This window comes from Podarcis cretensis (assembly GCF_951804945.1).
Source record: "Podarcis cretensis genome assembly, chromosome: Z".
In the NCBI taxonomy this organism is placed as follows: Eukaryota; Metazoa; Chordata; class Lepidosauria; order Squamata; family Lacertidae; genus Podarcis; species Podarcis cretensis.
The window spans coordinates 20,947,211-20,964,257 of record NC_137184.1 but is presented as its reverse complement, the minus strand read 5'-3'; the positions used below and the strand labels follow the sequence as shown (position 1 = coordinate 20,964,257).

Sequence of the window (17,047 nt, the reverse complement as noted above, 5' to 3'; positions counted from 1 at the left end):
AACAGAGCACAACACACTCAGACTGGCCTGCTTGTCAAAACAGCCTGCAGGTTGGGAGTGATGGAGGCAGGGGAGGCCAGGAGCAGCCCAACAGTCAGATCCTGTTCCCCACCACAGATTCAACTTCCAAACTCTATTTCACTTTAAAAAACATTTTTGTAGTCTATATACACAAGGGAAGAAGCATAAAGAAATACAGTATGATCACATCTTGAGAGTGATCAACATGCACAATTTCATCCTTAAAAGGTTGAACCCAGGCTGGCTGAAACTGTGCAAATTAAATGCATACAAGGCAGAGAGCTTAAAAGCACCTTTTGAGCTGTGCTTTCCTAGTGCAGAAAAAGTGTCCAACCTCTCAGACTTGCCTGCTGGGCTCAAGGATACTCTTGGGAGACCTTGTGAGAACACAGATGGACCCACAAGATCTCAGAAGAGCCTCCTAGAACGCAGTTAGCAAGGCAGAAAGCTTAAATGCTCCCTGCCTTGCTTGTGGGGCAATGTCCATTTGGTGCACCAGCTCTAGAAGGTAAGATTGTTCATGCAGGGGCCGTTCCAAGGGGGTGGTTAGAGCATACATATTTTTGCATATACACGCCACCCCTGGAACATGACCCCTGTGCAAGATGCAAACATGCTGTACTCATAATGTTACAGCAGGTCAAAAGAAGCATTAGGTGGAACACTACCATTAAACTTACTGTTCCAAAGCATTACTAATTTTTCCCACCATAGGCTGGTTTACATATATTCTTTTTTACTAGATTAACTTAATCATAGTTATTAGAGACCAATTTTTCTCAATTCATTCATATGTAGTGAGAGATATGCAGCTTTCATGCTTTGTCCTGTATGAAAAATCCATCCTTGTACCCTTAGTGATTGCTGGCAGCACACATATATTCCTATCTTGGCTCCCACACCCACACAGCACTTAAAACTTACCTTATCTAGATAAAGGTCCATGTTTTAAAGTGCTGCATTCGAGGTCCCCCCATCCTTTTTTTGTCCTGTGTTTTCCACAGGAAAACCCACTCTTTACAGAAGAATGAGAGCAAACAGCAAATCTGCAGAAAACCCAATCGCTCTGATAAAGGGTGGGTTTTACTGGGAAATATGCCAGGGCAAAAGAAGTAAAAAAGTTTTAAAAAGTGCCTGGACGTGGCGCTTTAAAGAGTGGAACTGTGCCCAGAAAACACAGAATGAAAGGTAAGCATGGATGAGCCCTCTCCGCTCAATTGTCTCTGAAGGTATGATTCCCCAAAACGACTGCATGGCATACACCTAGATCAGGTTACACATTACACAGTTCAGGAATTCGAAGAGGAGTTCTGAAGTACATGGTTGGGCAGAAGCTAATATGGTGTCTCAGCCCTGGCTACAGTCTAGTTGAGCTGGAGTCCTATGTCTAAGAATGTAAAAAAAAAAAGAAAGAAAAAAAAGACTGCTGGATCAGGCCAGTGGCCCACCTAGGCTAGCATCCTGTTCTCAGTGTGGCCAGTCAGATGTCTACAGGAAGCCTGCAAGCAGGATTCAAGCACAAGAGCCCTCTCTCTCCCTGTGGTTTCCAGCAACTGGTATTCATAAGCATTTACTGCCTCCAACCACAGAGGCAGAGCATAGCCAGCCTATCAGCTATCAATAGCCCTCTCCTCCTCCATGAATTTGTCCAATCCACTTTAAAAGCCATCTAGGGTGGTGGACAACACTGCCTCCATCGCTATCTGGTGATAAGAACTGTAGCCGAAAACATCTGGAGAATTCCGGGGATGGCTGGCCTATTTACATCATCTGTGAAAAAGAAAATACTGATCCAGCCAGCCATATGCCTGATGTTATGTACTGAGCTGAATCCTAGAACAATAGGATCCAGAATGCAGTGGTCGGATTGGTCCACAGGAGCCACCCAATCCAGCTCCAGGTGGAAGTGAATCAGTGACCTGATTGGCCTACAGGAGCAGCCCAGAATTAGCCAATCATGCGGGGCCCATTATGTAAATAATGTATATATAGCTAGAAGTTTTGGGGAAAGTTTCATCAATGCTACTACGAGCTGAATAAAGAGCATGAAATTCACACTCGACTCTGAGTATATTTCACCCACTTTCTGTTGTCATGGGCAAGGAATTCAGCAAAGAACTAGTGATCACAGTTGCAAGGGAAACTCAGTCTGGGAGACTGCCTTACCTTGCAGGTGATCATGGACCGCACAGTTCAGCAGCCATTTCCCAATGTGGCGAGGGATCATTTCTGCTGCCACAAAAGTGGCTGGGAAGAGGCTGGCCACGTCAGTCCTGTGGCCCCGGACAATCAGGGTCTGTCCATGGAAGAAGACGGTGTGGATATCAATCTCATTGCCCATCCCAAAAAGATGCCATGACACATGATCCCCAGCACACATGGTCATCTTGGGGAGGTTCCCAAACACGTAACCATTAATTGCTGCAGAAATAGAGATCAAGATGTTAACATGAAAATGGGGTTTTGTATCAGTCTGTGGGTGTACATATATGTAGCATCCTATATTTATAAAAATGTAAGGCTGTTACTGTGCAACTGGAGAATTTACAGTGCCTCATCACAATCCTGAATTTGCATAAAGTCAGGGTGAGAGAAGGGCAGTTTAAAATGGTGGTTTCAAAGAACAGCAGAGGTTTGAATAAAGCAAAGACAGAGGTCCACAGGTTCAATGTATCCTGTTAATATGTACATAATTTAAATACCTTCCGCCTACTTTTCTTTTTTTGTAATGCTCCAATATTAATAGATTTGCTTAATTTTCCTTCTGTTTTGCAGTTTGGAGGCACATTGTGACTCGCCAATGGTTGTGTAACTCCTGTGAAGTTGTATAACTGAGTGGTTTGGGTTGGGTTGTTTCCCAATACAGCGTTCCTAGACTCACATTTGCTTTCATAAAGTATTAGGCATTAGTTTCCCTATGGCAGTACCCATATGAGAGAGCTAGTTGTACATGTGAAAGAATGAAAGCTGTGGCTGAACAGGCTAGGGTGGAGGGTTATCAGAATGGCCTGTCCACATGATGTTCATTCACTGGTACTCCAGTGGCAAACCTGTGGACGAGATACAGTTGCTAAGGATGATGAGAGATCCCACTTGCCACCCTTGTATTGTGTTCCCTACTGTCAAGTCACGAGAAGTGACTAACACATTCCTCCACTCTCAGAGGCTTGGGGAGGGGTATCCCGGGGGAGGGGGCCTTGTAAGCTGCAGGACTCCCTCCTCACAGAGGCTCCCCTGGCACTTTACTATACAACTTCCGGAGGATGCTGAAGACACACCTCTTTATCTGACACCTGAGGCGTATATTTTTTAGGAGTCCCTTTATTTTTATGATTGTAAGTTGTTTCAAACTGTTTTCAGTGTTGTTTCAATGTTGTAACATGCCATGGGAACTTATGGTGAAGGGAAGACAATCCATCAGTCAGTCAGTCAGTCAGTCAGTCAGTCATTTTAATCAGTTATAATTCTTTCAGTATTTGGCAGCCCTGAAGTTAATACATCTCTGTTCTGTATGATCTCTGAGTTTATTTGATCCTGAGAGGGTGTGTTACAGCTGTCCCTACCTGGATATAAACAGAGGTCAAGAAAAGGTCCTGCCCAACTGCACTCACCATGCATCTTGTTGCTCTCCCTGAACCCCTTGTCTTCCTCATCAACAGTGCTTGGATCTCCGCAGAAGGAGGCAATGTTTTGATCCAGGTGCCAGCTCTCATTCTCGTCAACCACGCTGAACATCAGAAAGAAATCGAGGTCCGCATCATGCCGCCTTTGAGAAATGCTCTTCAGAGTCCCTGGGCCGGGAGAAGATAGGAGTGAATGGAAGGAGCCAGGAGGCCTGATGCTGTAGGGGGAGCATGCTGGATTTCTTCCTACTTTCAAGAAAACCCACCTCTCTTAGCCCTGAGGGAACACACACTTCTGCTCTCAAAGCGTCTGGCGAAGGACTGTGGGGCTGGCTTCACACAGTGGTGAGCAGCGTCCCTCCTCCAGGCAGCAAGTGCCACCATTTAATGCAAATCCACTTCATACATTTAAATCACATTCAGTTGAGAGCCAGCGTGATGGCCACTCTAACTGGAGGAAAGTGGCAGGGCAAATGGAACTGTGGCTGAGCCCTGATATCTTGCCACCTCTGTATGAGTTCAAAAACCAATTACACCCAAACAAGAAAATAAAACAACATATTATATATATTTATCCTAAAACAAGGCCTATGGGCCTTGCTTCTTTCATTTCCAGTTCTGCAAATGGCATGTTACAACCCCTGACCTCTTTCTTTCATTTAAACTGCCAGGCTGAATATGGTCTAGAAGCTTGTTTCAGTCAATTTAAACCTGAACTGAGGAACAATTCAGGAAAGGTACTTGTGGCCTATTGCACTGTTTGTGATATAATTTCAAAAATAAGCTATGAAACTAAGCAAACTTTTCCCAAGGGCAGCCTTACCTTCTCTACATATCAGCAGCGGCCCAATTAAGCCAGTGGCAATGTCTTTTGCTGCATCAACATGAGAATGATAGATCCATGTTAAACAGGCTGGGTCATCATCTGTTGGGCCATGATCCTCAGGAACAGTCCAAGTATATGTGTGGTTCCTGCCTGGGGGGATGGCATCATCCTTCTTAAGGTCTTGGGAAGAGGACTCATCAGGATATAGGGATCCTGGAAAATTTGAGAAATTGCAGTATTCATTCAGTACAATTTCCATTTAATACAGTTGCATTAGCCTTGAGAAGAGCCTGCTGGATCTGGCCAGTGGCCCATTTGGTCCAGCATCCTGTTCTCACAGTGGCTGATCAGACGCCTCTTCTGGGAAACTCACAAGCAGAATTCGAGTGCAAGAGCACCCTCCGCTTTGGCGATTTCCAGCAACTGGTATTCAGAGCACAGCCATCATGGCTAGAAGCTACTGGCAGCCTAATCTTCCATGGATAGTACTGTGGCACACAACCCCAACTTCTGAGTTTCAAGAGACTGCAGGGGTGCCAGCACTTAGCCAGGGTTCAGTTCCATTGGAATGAAAATAAACAGACTGTGTTGATAGGATATTTGTTTTTATTTACACATATATACAATCTGAGCATGGGATGGAGGGGCTCACATCACAGCATTAACACTCCAACCTATAACAGTATACTTTGAGAGCTTCTATTCTGACAGCAGCCTCTCAAACTTAACACCCCACTATGAATTGCTTTTAAATCATCCAAGGATTAGAGAGCCAGTGGTTATAGTGTCTGACTAGGACCTAGGAGACCACGGCTCAAATCCCACCCAGCCCAAAAGCTCACTGGATCACCTTGGGCCAGTCATTGCATCCCATGTACACCTTGAGCTCCCTGGAAAAAAAGGTGGAGTAAAAATGCAATAAATATATAGATAAATAAAAGCATCATATGCAACATGCCAACTCATGTAGAAACATCAACGAAAGCAGAGGTGAGAGGAAACTTGTTTATTATTATGCATTCAATTTATATAAATTTTAGCTCTTTATCAAAATATTTACCTTCTGAGTCCTTCTTGTAGAAGACACCATGAGGGTGAATGGTGAATGGTCGCCTTCCAAAATTCTTCAGGTGTACAATGATGGTGTCACCCACTTCGGCTCGTATGATGGGCCCAAGGAATCCCAGCCAGGAGGGTTTGGGTATTTCTGATGTGTATGTCTCATCTAAGTATTGCTTATACACAGATTTCCTGTAGATGCTGCCAATTCTGTTCTCGGCAGGCTGGAGAAAGCTAGAGGCTATCCTGAAAAGGAAGGGGGAACAACAATGACAATATTGGTAGCAATTTTCATATGTGCTGATACATCACTCCTGCTATTTGTATGCACAGCTGGTTGTTTTTAAGGCAAGGCAGAGAGAAGAAAATGTGTGTTTTATTTGTTTATTATTAGTCATTTTATCTTGCCCTGGGACGCGGGTGGCGCTGTGGGTTAAACCACTGAGCCTAGGGCTTGCCGATCAGAAGGTCAGTGGTTCGAATCCCCGTAACGGGGTGAGGTCCCGTTGTTCGGTCCCAGCTCCTGCCAACCTAGCAGTTCGAAAGCACGTCAAAGTGCAAGTAGATAAATAGGTACCACTCCAGCGAGAAGGTAAACGGTGTTTCTGTGTGCTGCTCTGGTTCACCAGAAGCGGCTTAGTCATGCTGGCCACATGACCCGGAAGCTGTATGCCGGCTCCCTTGGCCAATAGTGAGATGAGCACCGCAACCCCAAAGTCGGCCACGACCGAACCTAATGGTCAGGGGTCCCTTTACCTTTTATCTTGCCCAGAGCAACCCAGAGTGGCTTACAACCACCCAACCAAAAAAACCAACATAGATACATTAAAACCAAGAGGGAAAAGAAATACAGTGGTACCTCAGGTTAAGTACTTAATTCGTTCTGGAGGTCCATACTTAACCTGAAACTGTTCTTAACCTGAAGCACCACTTTAGCTAATGGGGCCTCCTGTTGCTGCTGCGCCGCCAGGGCACAATTTCTGTTCTCATCCTGAAGCAAAGCTCTTAACCCGAGGTACTATTTCTGGGTTAGTGGAGTCTGTAACCTGAAGCGTATGTAACCTGAGGTACCACTGTATATTAAAAACATCCCACCCACTTTTAAAAACGGGTTTAGTACAGCAGTTCCCAGACTGGATGGTACCTTCCCCACGGGCGGTGGGGGGGGGGGGATTCCTAGTTGACACTAAGAGACGAGGAGCTGGCAGGGAGGCAATGGAGGTAGAAATGGCTATCAAACTTTGAAAAGTTGGCATCACTGGATCAAGTTTATCAGTTTTGTTGAATCACTCAAACTAAAAAGTTTTAATTGGGTTTTAAATAAATGTGCAATTAATGAAACTAAACCATTGGTTTAATAAACCCTGAGTATGTTCTTGTTCTGTTTAAGAAACTCAGGTGTGCTTTACTACATCAGATTAGCAGTCACATACCCCTTAGCAAGAATTCTGCTCTGGCAGGTTACTAGGTAAAGGTAAAGGGACCGCTGACCGTTAAGTCCAGGCGTGGCCAACTCTGGGGTTGCGGCGCTCATTTCGCTTTGCTGGCTGAGGGAGCTGGCATTTATTCACAGACAGCTTCCGGGTCATGTGGCTGGCATGACTAAGCCACTTCTGGCGAACCAGAGCAGCGCATGGAAACGCTGTTTACCTTCCCGCCGGAGTGGTACCTATTTATCTGCTTGCACTTTGACGTGCTTTCTAACTGCTAGGTGGGCAGGAGCAGGGACCAAGCAATGGGAGCTCACCCCGTGACGGGGATTTGAACCGCCAACCTTCTGACTGGCAAGCCCTAGGCTCAGTGGTTTAGACCACAGCACCACCCACGTCCCTTTTATCAAAGTTAAAGCAACCAGTGGGAGTCCTAAGTCCAGCCAAGCAGTGACGTGCTTTTTATCTCTATTTGAAGGTGAGAGGTGCACAGCAATTAATGTGCACAGCAACATCTTGGGAGGGGTGTTTCCAGCTACCCCACCCTTTGCCCTTGGAAACTGCTGCAGGAGATGGGCTGTGAGCAACATCATGGGAGGGGTGTTTATTAGGACTAAGGTGAAAGTGTGAAGCTACCTTGTTATGCTTCGGGTGATGCATGCTGTTTAAGGAATCTTGTTATATGTATAGTATTAGAATTTGGTTTTTTTGATATGTTATTATATTTGCTGTTGTTTTACTATATTATTGGTTTTTGCAGTGCTTGTTCGAAATGCATCTGTTTCTTTGTTGCAAGCCACTTTTACCATAGTGTGTGTGTGTGTGTGTGTGCGCGCGCGCGCGCGCGCGCGCAACAGCACGATACAAATAAAATGAATGAATGTCAGACTATGGAGATTTTGAGTATTGGATGCAGAGGGTAGGGTGGGGGGTAGTTTATGATGATTCCAGACAAGTGGGGAGAGGACAGAGGTGAAACCATCTCCCTCCCCCGTGGGAAAGGCAATCTCTTGTATCTTTTACTGATACAGAAAATTGAATTCTAGTAGATACAATTTCTCTCTGTTCCTTGCATAACAACCTACACCAGCCAAAAGTCCTGTATACCAATGTTCAGAAGTGCAGCCATTCTCTAAGTTGCCTAAAACATACATGTACCTGAAGAGTGGTTGGACATGTACAACTCGTTCACACTTCCAGATGTTGGACTCCCAACTTCTATCAACCCCAGCCAGCAGGGTGCCCCTTGAATCAGCTGTGCAAATGCTTGAATTGATTTTTTATATATACCGTATTTTTTGCCCTATAGGACGCACCTTTCCCCCTCCAAAAATGAAGGGGAAATGTGTGTGCGTCCTATAGGGCGAATGCAGGCTTTCGCTGAAGCCTGGAGAGCGAGAGGCGTTGGTGCGCACCGACCCCTCTCGTTCTCCAGGCTTCAGGAAGCTATCTGCAAGCCTTGCGAGCCCGGAGGGAGTTCCCGTGGGCTTGCAAGGCTTGCAGGCAGCAGCCTGCAGCCCGAAGCATGGGGCGCCCTCCGGAGGGCGCCCCGTGCTTCGCACAGGTGTCCGCAAGCCTTGCAAGCCCAGCAGGAGTTGCTGCGGGGCTCGCAAGGCTTGCGGATAGCAGCCTGTTCTGGGGGTGGGGTCGGGGGAAGCTTGGGCTTCCCCTGACCCAGCCCCGTGGCTGGGGGGAGGAAAATATATATTTTTTATTCACACCCCCCCAAAAAAAACGAGGTGCGCCCTATGGGCCAGTGCGCCCTATAGGGTGAAAAATACGGTATAAAAAGGGGAACTTTTTGAAAAAAATCCAGAATTACATTGCTTTTTTTGGGGGGGGGTGTTAATCTCCTTTAATATTTTCACAGATGGCTTCAGGAAGTTTATTTTTGGGCTAGATCAGTGGCTCCCAAAATAAGCAACACCAGGATGGGGGTTACCTGAGGGGCATGGGGATGGCAAGGGGGTGTTGCAGCCTAAATGTCTATCAGACTTTGAAAAGCTGGTATCACTGGATCAAGTTAGTCAGTTTTGTTGAAATAATTAAATTGAATAGTTTTAATCAGATTTTGAATAAATGCAATTATTTATTACTGTTTTGAATTTGGAGTTTCAGCACCCACTTTTCAAGCAGGGAAACTCAATCTGCTGGCAAACATTGGACAGAAGACATTGTCCCCCTCAGCTCTTAAATGTCATGGCAGTGGCGTCAGTGCTACACACAGAAATTTCTGCTTGTGCATGTGTGTGTGTGGGGGGGGGGGGGCAGCATTGCCAATAAACCACCAGAGCAGAACTTACAGATGCCTCATTATTGCTGCAATACACGACTGATTTCCCATCACCTTCAGGTTATTTGGGTACATAGGTTTGACCAGCCATTCTCAACCTGGGACCTTCCAGACATCTTGGACTCCAGCTCCCATCAGCCCCAGCCAGCATAGCCAACGGTCAGAGATGATGGAAACTGTATCCAGCATTTGAAGAGTCATGGGTTAAATCACATCCTGGTATTTTGTATGTTACACTACTGAAGCTTGGTAATTCTCCTGTTTCTTAGGTAACGTGGCATTAACCATTAAACCAACCAAGACCAGATACATCTCAAGAATGTATTATCCTCCATTTTTTTTTTTATATGAAACTCTGAAGTGGCTAGAGTTAACTAAGTTATTAAGCCAGGACCTAGTAAACCAAGAAATGAAGCTCACATATCATTTGCTATGCTTTGTCCTGTGATGGTGTTCTTTCCCAAGGGAGCATAGTTCCAGTCCACTTCACGGATGCCCAGGTAGTAGACTCTGGTGGCACCTTCAGCCAAGACATGAACAAGGAGGTGGAGGTGGAATGCAGTGTGCCATGTTTGTTTACAGGACAACATATCAGCTCTTGGAAGGTCAGTTCAGGTGTCGAGATCTTCAAAAAGGGAGGAAATAAAAATAAAATCTTAGCATGAGTGAAGAAGGAACAGAGGACACTGGCTTATAGTGAGTCAGGCCATAGGTTCAAGCAGTTTGGTACTGGCCTTGCTGACGGACAGCCCTCTGCAGGCTTTCTGACATGGCCTGTTTCTCAGCCCACCTGGAAACATTGGGGCATTAAACCTAGAACCTTGCACATTCAACTCCTGTTCTCTGCTGCTAAGCGACAGACTTTCTGTAAGAAAGAAAGGCAGGAGACGGTACAAGGCCATATAAATCTGCAGGTTTTATTTTCCAACAGATGGTGTTTGTGGGTGAATGAAGAGAAGGTGATGTTCTCGGCATGTAATCCACCCCACTACTGTCCATTTAATTAAGTGCCAGATAATGTCAAGATGACATACAGCTTCAAGGACTCTTTCGCTTTGATGGTGGAGCAGGGGTTGATTTAATTGTATCAGCTAGGATGCAGATTTCAGTCTCCTAGTCTACCCACCACCAGCACCCTTCATGGGGGACCTGGAAAAAAAGTCTGTATTGTCTTCCCAGGTTCCATCACCAACGTGTCCCATAGCCCTTTGGTTCCTTTGATCCCAGATAGGCTCTAAATGCTTCAAAGCTGGGGCCTTCACCTGGGCAGCAGCCAAACTCTGGCTCTGCCTGCCTTTGGATGGACTTATCAGCCTGCCAAAACGTCTGAAGGGTACCAAGTTAGGGAAGTCTGGGATAGACTCTCAGTGCCCAATTCAAAGCAGTAGCCCATTCTAAACATGACTAAAGCCTGCTAACAATTTTGTTGTTGTTGTTGGAAAAAATAATTATATGGAAGGAACGAAAACATTTGTTTGCATGCCTATAGCATGAAGGTTAAAAACCCCCAACAATCATCAGTTGCCTGGTTTCATATTTTTAGTTACTGATACAGGCAACAAGACCAGAGGTACATTTGAAGTTAACCTGCTGTTATTTATTTTTATGTAGGAGACTACCAGCCACCTTTTTAGCCAAAGTTGTTGAGCTTTCTTCAGTTGTTGAGCCAGGTGCAGTGGCCCCTGTGCGTGAATCCTAAATGTTTGGCCATTGTGAAAATAGGATGATGGACTCTATGGGCCAATGACTTCCACTCTGAGGAGGACCTGAGTGGCCCTATGGATTTGAAAATGATTTTTAATGTGTAATCATTGTCCAGTTTCTCTCTCTCTCTCTCTCTCTCTCTCTCTCCCCCCCCCCCCCGTCCCTTTCCCCTTGTATGTGCTGATCTTTTAGACTGTAAGCCCTTGGGTGGGAATTGTCTTGTTTTGACTGTATGCAAACCACTTCAGGAGCCATTTTGGATGAAGAGCAGGGTACAAATGCTCCAAATAAATAAACAAACCCCACAGTGAAGGAACAAATTAGAGGCCAAATCATTCTGCTGTGATAAGAATATATCTCCTCCTCTGAAATGATCCCAAATAAGTTGGAGTCAGATAACAACTGCCAGATGTTTCCAAGGTCATTTGTCTCTCCACTTCATTGGAAGCCTTGTAAGTAAGAAACTTACTGTTTTCATTACTCACTTTGCTTAGAAGGCTTCTGATTAAACACAGAACCACCTAACCCCACAAGAATCTAAGAAGAGACCACCTGGATCAAGACAGTGGCCCATCTAGTCCAGCATCCTCTTCCCACAGGCCAGATGCCCCAAAGGGCACTCTCCCCGCTGGTGATTTCCAGCAACTGGTATTCAGAAGCTGACGTGAGTGCTGGAAGGAAGACCTGCTCCCTGCTGCAAGGCCCATTTCCACCTGGCTTAGGGGACGGGGACCACACTTACCCAGAACAGCTAAAAGGCTCCTGAGAGGCCACTGGGACATTGCTGCCACCGAAAATGCTTTGCAATGTTATTAAATAGTTTTAAATCTGTGGCGTTTTAAATGTTTTGGGGTTTTGTTTTGGGGTTTTTTGCTCTGTTGTGGGTGGGATAAACGTTTACCGTAGATTCCGGCATATTAGGCGACAGGGCGTATAAGACGAGTCCCCAAATTGCCAATTTGAGGGTTCGACTTATACGCCCAGTTGCCTAATATGCAGCATCAGTGGGTGGCGGGTGGCGCGCCGCACTGAGAGGAAGCTGCCCAGCGAAGCTGGCTTAGCATCACTGGGCGGTGTCCTCCCGGCATGGAGCCCGCTGCCGCTGCCCAGCAAACCAATACCCAGTGTATAAGATGACCCCTGACTTTTTAGAGGATTTTCCGGGGTTAAAAAGTCGTCTTATACGCCGGAATCTATGGTAGTTGGGGCTGGGGACTAGTTTAGTTGTAGCATAAATGCTTTAAAAAAAATAGTTTCTACTGTTTTATTGTATAGTTTGTATTTTGTTTTGAAGGAGAGGGGGTCAGGGCTGCCTGGGTGTGGGCCCCAGCCAACAGAATGTCTGGGGCAGGTTCCATTGTGGTGGGGGGATGCACTGGGACATCTGATTTCAGAGATCATGGGCAGGAGAAGGAGTCACGCTAAGACCAGACCATGTCATTACTGAGGAGGCAGGTTTAGTCGTCGTTTGAAGACTACCCCTGCCTCCAGGTCTGGTCTTGACCGGAAGGATACTGGAATCAGTAAGGGAGACCCACATGATCTTAAGGTGCTGCTGTGCAATGCCAGGTCAATGATTCACAAGACAGCTATCATCCACAACTTGATTGTGGATGGAGGACTTGACTTGGCATGTGTAACAGAGACTTGGTTGGATGAAGCAGATCGGCCTGTCCTTGCCGCTGCTTGTCCACCAGGTTTCTCTTACGCACAGCAACCCAGGTCATATGGGCAGGGATGTTGGAATATTCTAGAAAGAACTTGAGAATTGGTCTTGAACAGGTTGCTAGGCAACATAAAAATCTACCCAGCAACAGGAGCCTTTATAAACGGCATGTGATCAACAAGGGTCAGTGTATAAATGAGCATGAGTCAGCATTAGGTCTCTGGCCAGATGGCTGAAAGAGGAAAAGATTGTGTTATTTTATTTGTATTTGACCAGTGTAATTTTTTGTAAATAATAAAGATATTCAATTAAAAGGAAACTGCTGCAAGTCTATTAAAAGAAGAAAACCCAAGAGTAGATGCTGCACACACATCAACAGGGATGGGGAGGGTTGCAGTGATTTTTAGGAAGCTTACACCAGGCATCCTATTGGGAAGACCCAGTTTTCTGAGTGCATGTTCTGGATACAGTGGTTCTGCTCCTTCCTCCAGGGCTGTGTCCAGAAAGTGGTGTTGGGGGATGAGTGTTCAGATCCCTGGGCTCTCACTTGTGGGTGCCTCAGGGTTCTGTCCTCTCCCCTATGCTTTTAAACATCTATAAAGAAGCCACTAGGAGAGATCATTGGGGGGTTTGGGCTGGGTTGTTCATTAGTATGTGGATGACACCCAACTCTACCTCCCTTTCAAATCGGAACCAGTGAAGGTGATGAAGGTCCTGTGTGAGTGTCTGGAGGCGGCTGGAGGATGGATGGTGGCTAATGGATTGAGGTTGAATCCTGACAAGACAGAAGTTCTGTTTTGGGGGGACAGGGGACGGGCAGGTGTGGAGGACTCCCTGGTCCTGAATGGGGTAACTGTGCCCCTGAAGGACCAGGTGCGCAGCCTGGGAGTCATTCTGGACTCACAGCTGTCCATGGAGGTGCAGGTCAATCCAGGGCAGCTGTTTATCAGCTCCATCTGGTACGCAGGATGAGACCCTACCTGCCAGTGGACTGTCTTGCCAGAGTGGTGCATGCTCTAGTTATCTCCCACTTGGACTACTGCAATGTGCTCTACCTTTAAAGGTGACCCGGAAACTACAAATAATCCAGAAGGCGACAGCGAGACCTGTGACTGGGAGTGGCCGCTGAGACCATATAATACCGGTCCTGAAAGACCTACATTGGCTCCCTGTGCGTTTCTGAGCACAATTCAAAGTGTTGGTGCCCTTTAAAGCACTAAATGGCCTCGGCCCAGTATACCTGAAGGAGCATCTCCACCCCCATCGTTCAGCTCCAGGGGCCTTCTGGTGGTTCCCTCACTGCGAGAAGTGATGTTACAGGGAACCAGGCAGAGGGCCTTCTCAGTAGTGGCACCCACCCTGTGGAACACTCTCCCATCAGATGTCAAAGAAATGAACAACTATCTGATTTTAGAAGACACCTCAAGGCAACCCTGTTTAGGGAAGTTTTTAATGATTGATGTTTAATAGTGTTTTTAATATTCTGTTGGGAGCTGCCCAGAGTGGCTAGGGAAACCAAGCCAGATGGGCAGGGTATAAATAATTAATAATAATAATAATAATAGTTACAGGTGTATCTGAAGAAGTGTGCATGCACACGAAAGCTCATACCAAGAACTAACTTAGTTGGTCTTTAAGGTGCTACTGGAAGGAATTTTTTTTCTTTTATTTTGTTTTAATAATAATAATGTAGAGGCAAAACATAGCAATTATGGCTAGTTGCCATCAGTCGCTCTGTCCTCCATGAATTTTCTCTTTTAAAGCCATCTAGGTTAGTGGCCATCACTGCCTCCTTTTGGAGCAAATTTCATGGATGATGATGATGATTTAAATTTGAATGTTTAACTATGCACTGGGTGGGAAAAAACATTTCTCTATCTCCCAGAAAAAACTCCCATCGCTGTAGTGCTGAGGTAGCCAACACAGCACCTTCCAAATATTGCTGGATAGCAACTCCCACAATCCCTGCCCATTGGCCATGCTGGCTAGAGGTGGCAGGATTTGGAGTCCAACAACACCTGGAGGGCACATTGCCTACCTGCCTTCCCCTGCTGCAGAGGAGGAACAGCAGTGAAGGGACTTGGTTACAGAACTGAAAATTAAATTCTAGTCTACCCTAAGTATATTTTGAGCTGTGTGTCATTTGTGAGCAAGCACATGGACCACTGAACTTTATTATGGATCAATCAAACATGCATGGATCCCTTGCTCAAATACACTTCCACAGTGCCAGTCCTATGATAGCACCCCTAGGTATAGATTCCACGCTGTTCAGTGGGCCTTATTCCCAAGTAAGTGTGCACAGAGTTGCAGCCTTAACGTCTGACATGTTGCTCACCCTTGAACGAAAGCTGTTCCCTAACTCAGTGTGTTGAGGTATCCTGGCCTGCTACCTTTATAATAGGACAACATACCCATCTTTCAGCATGGGTTGCTAAGCATCCAGTAACAAGATGCAAGGACATCAGCATACAAGAACACTATTGTATGCATGTGTGTTTTAAGACCCAACTTGTTTTTATGACTTTAAGTTGTTTTAAGTTGTTTTTAATATTGTGTTTTAATGCAGCAACACTAGGGTTGCCATACAGTCATACCTCGGGTTTTAGACACTTCAGGTCGTGTTTTTTCGGGTTACAGACCGCCAAAACCCAAAAGTACTGGAATGGGTTACTTCCAGGTTTCAGCAGTCGCGCATGCACAGTAGCGCTAAATTACGCTTTGCGCATGTGCAGAAGTGCCGAATCGCAACCCGCGCGTGAGCAGACGCACCGCTGCGGGTTGCGAACGTGCATCCCGCATGGATCACATTCACAGCCCGAGTATCCACTGTATTTCAAAAAGTGACAATTGGGACTCGAAAGTCATTGAGCTGTTTTCTGGCAGTTCTTTCAAAATGTCAGGACATATGGCAGCACTAAGCAACATATCCTAGGAGCTTAAGGTGAAGGACATGCCATTATTAATAATAGCTCTGTTGTTTGTCTCTTTTCAGTGGCAGAGACTGCAAAACACTTTTGACGTCCGGAAACTATGAAGAAGATGCTCCCAGTCTTTAAATACTGCTTGATAAACAAAATCCCTAAGTGGTCTACTTAAAACACAGAAAGCCCATAAAAGAAAATTATAGGCAACTGTATACACATACACAAAGTTATAATAAAAAATACAAAGAAATACATCAGCAAAAACAGAGAATCCATCACTAAAACATTAAATTAAATTTCAAGAAATAATAAAACAGAGCAGTGTTATTAATCTTATGAGCAAGGGAAATCTTGTTTAAATAAGTGAATCTTCAGGAAGTATTGAAACCTTGCCACAATTTCTGCCTAATCTACAGCATTCCAGGTGTCCTGAACTATTGCTCCCACCCTAAGTAGCCCAAAAAACCTGGAGGTGGACCAGGATGGCGAAGAAGACCGTCTTAGAAGTCACCTGCTTCAGAAATAATTCCCCTCTTTACCCTCCCCACATCATACCTCAGGTCCCATTGAGAGATGTGACCCACTTGTACATGTGCAGTTTGCATGCTTCCTGAGAAGTAAGCCCAACCAGAATTTACACTCAAGTAAGTGTTCCTAGGATTGCGGCCCAAGCAACCTCCCGCTTGCTAACTAAGTATTCAATTAAATAAGTTCACAGATCCCTTACTTTGATACAGGAGGAAGAGCTGGTTAGAAGCTGAGACCATGGGAAGGGCTTCAGAACTGTTCCCCGAACATTTTCTTCCTGAAGCTCCAAAGAAGCCATATGATAGCTACAGACGGCAAGAGGGGGCAAAGTCTAGGCCATAAAACCAGCTGATCCCTGGACCCAAGCCATTGGCCTATCTGGAATATGTAATGCTTTCGGAATGCACTAAAGAGAATAAATGTTTTGCAAGCTGATTGGCTGCTGAGCAAGGAACAGCCTTATGTTGATCAATTCAATGTCATTAGCATATCTGTATGCCGCCTACATTTGTTTCGTTTTCAGGCTTTAGATGGCAAGGGCAAGCTGCTTGTGCAGCTTGTTACTCCCAGGTCAGTTATGACTGGATATTGCTTTATGGCATTGAAGTGTGAATGTGCATTCCACCTTTTGGTTCTTGGAGGAAAGCTGGTATATATAAATGCAATAAATGAATGAATTAATCTGGTTCGACAGCAGGCAGTGGCTGCCAGAGCCCTTTGCCCAACTATGGCAGAAAATGGGCAGGGATGGCCTGAGCAAAACAGCAGCTTTAAAAAAGCAAAAACAAAAAACAAAACAAAAAACAAAAAACAAACCACACACACAAAAAAACAACAACAACAACCCACAACTAAAGTGAAACAAAACTCCCAGCCTTCCAAGCAAAGAGCAAAAGGAAAGAAAGTGGTTTCATCGTGCATACAGTGAAGAACCTACAATAAAGGGTTTCATATAAACATTTTTGGTTGG

The 17,047-nt window shown here is 45.4% G+C and overlaps 1 protein-coding gene across 2 annotated transcripts in view; it reads right to left on the bottom strand.

Moving 5' to 3' along the window:
• The window catches only part of HEPH (hephaestin), a 49,682-nt gene extending 33,299 nt beyond the window's left edge, over window positions 1–16,383 (bottom strand). For both annotated transcript variants that reach the window (XM_079961218.1, XM_079961219.1), the window contains exons 1-6: window positions 16,277–16,383; window positions 9,673–9,877; window positions 5,531–5,775; window positions 4,468–4,683; window positions 3,633–3,812; window positions 2,188–2,442 (exon numbers count right to left, since the gene is read on the bottom strand). In XM_079961218.1, coding sequence (XP_079817344.1) covers window positions 2,188–2,442; window positions 3,633–3,812; window positions 4,468–4,683; window positions 5,531–5,775; window positions 9,673–9,842 — 1,066 coding nt within the window. In that variant the 5' untranslated portion in view covers window positions 9,843–9,877; window positions 16,277–16,383. The remainder of the gene's footprint in view (window positions 1–2,187; window positions 2,443–3,632; window positions 3,813–4,467; window positions 4,684–5,530; window positions 5,776–9,672; window positions 9,878–16,276) is intronic.
• Window positions 16,384–17,047: the final 664 nt, after the last annotated feature.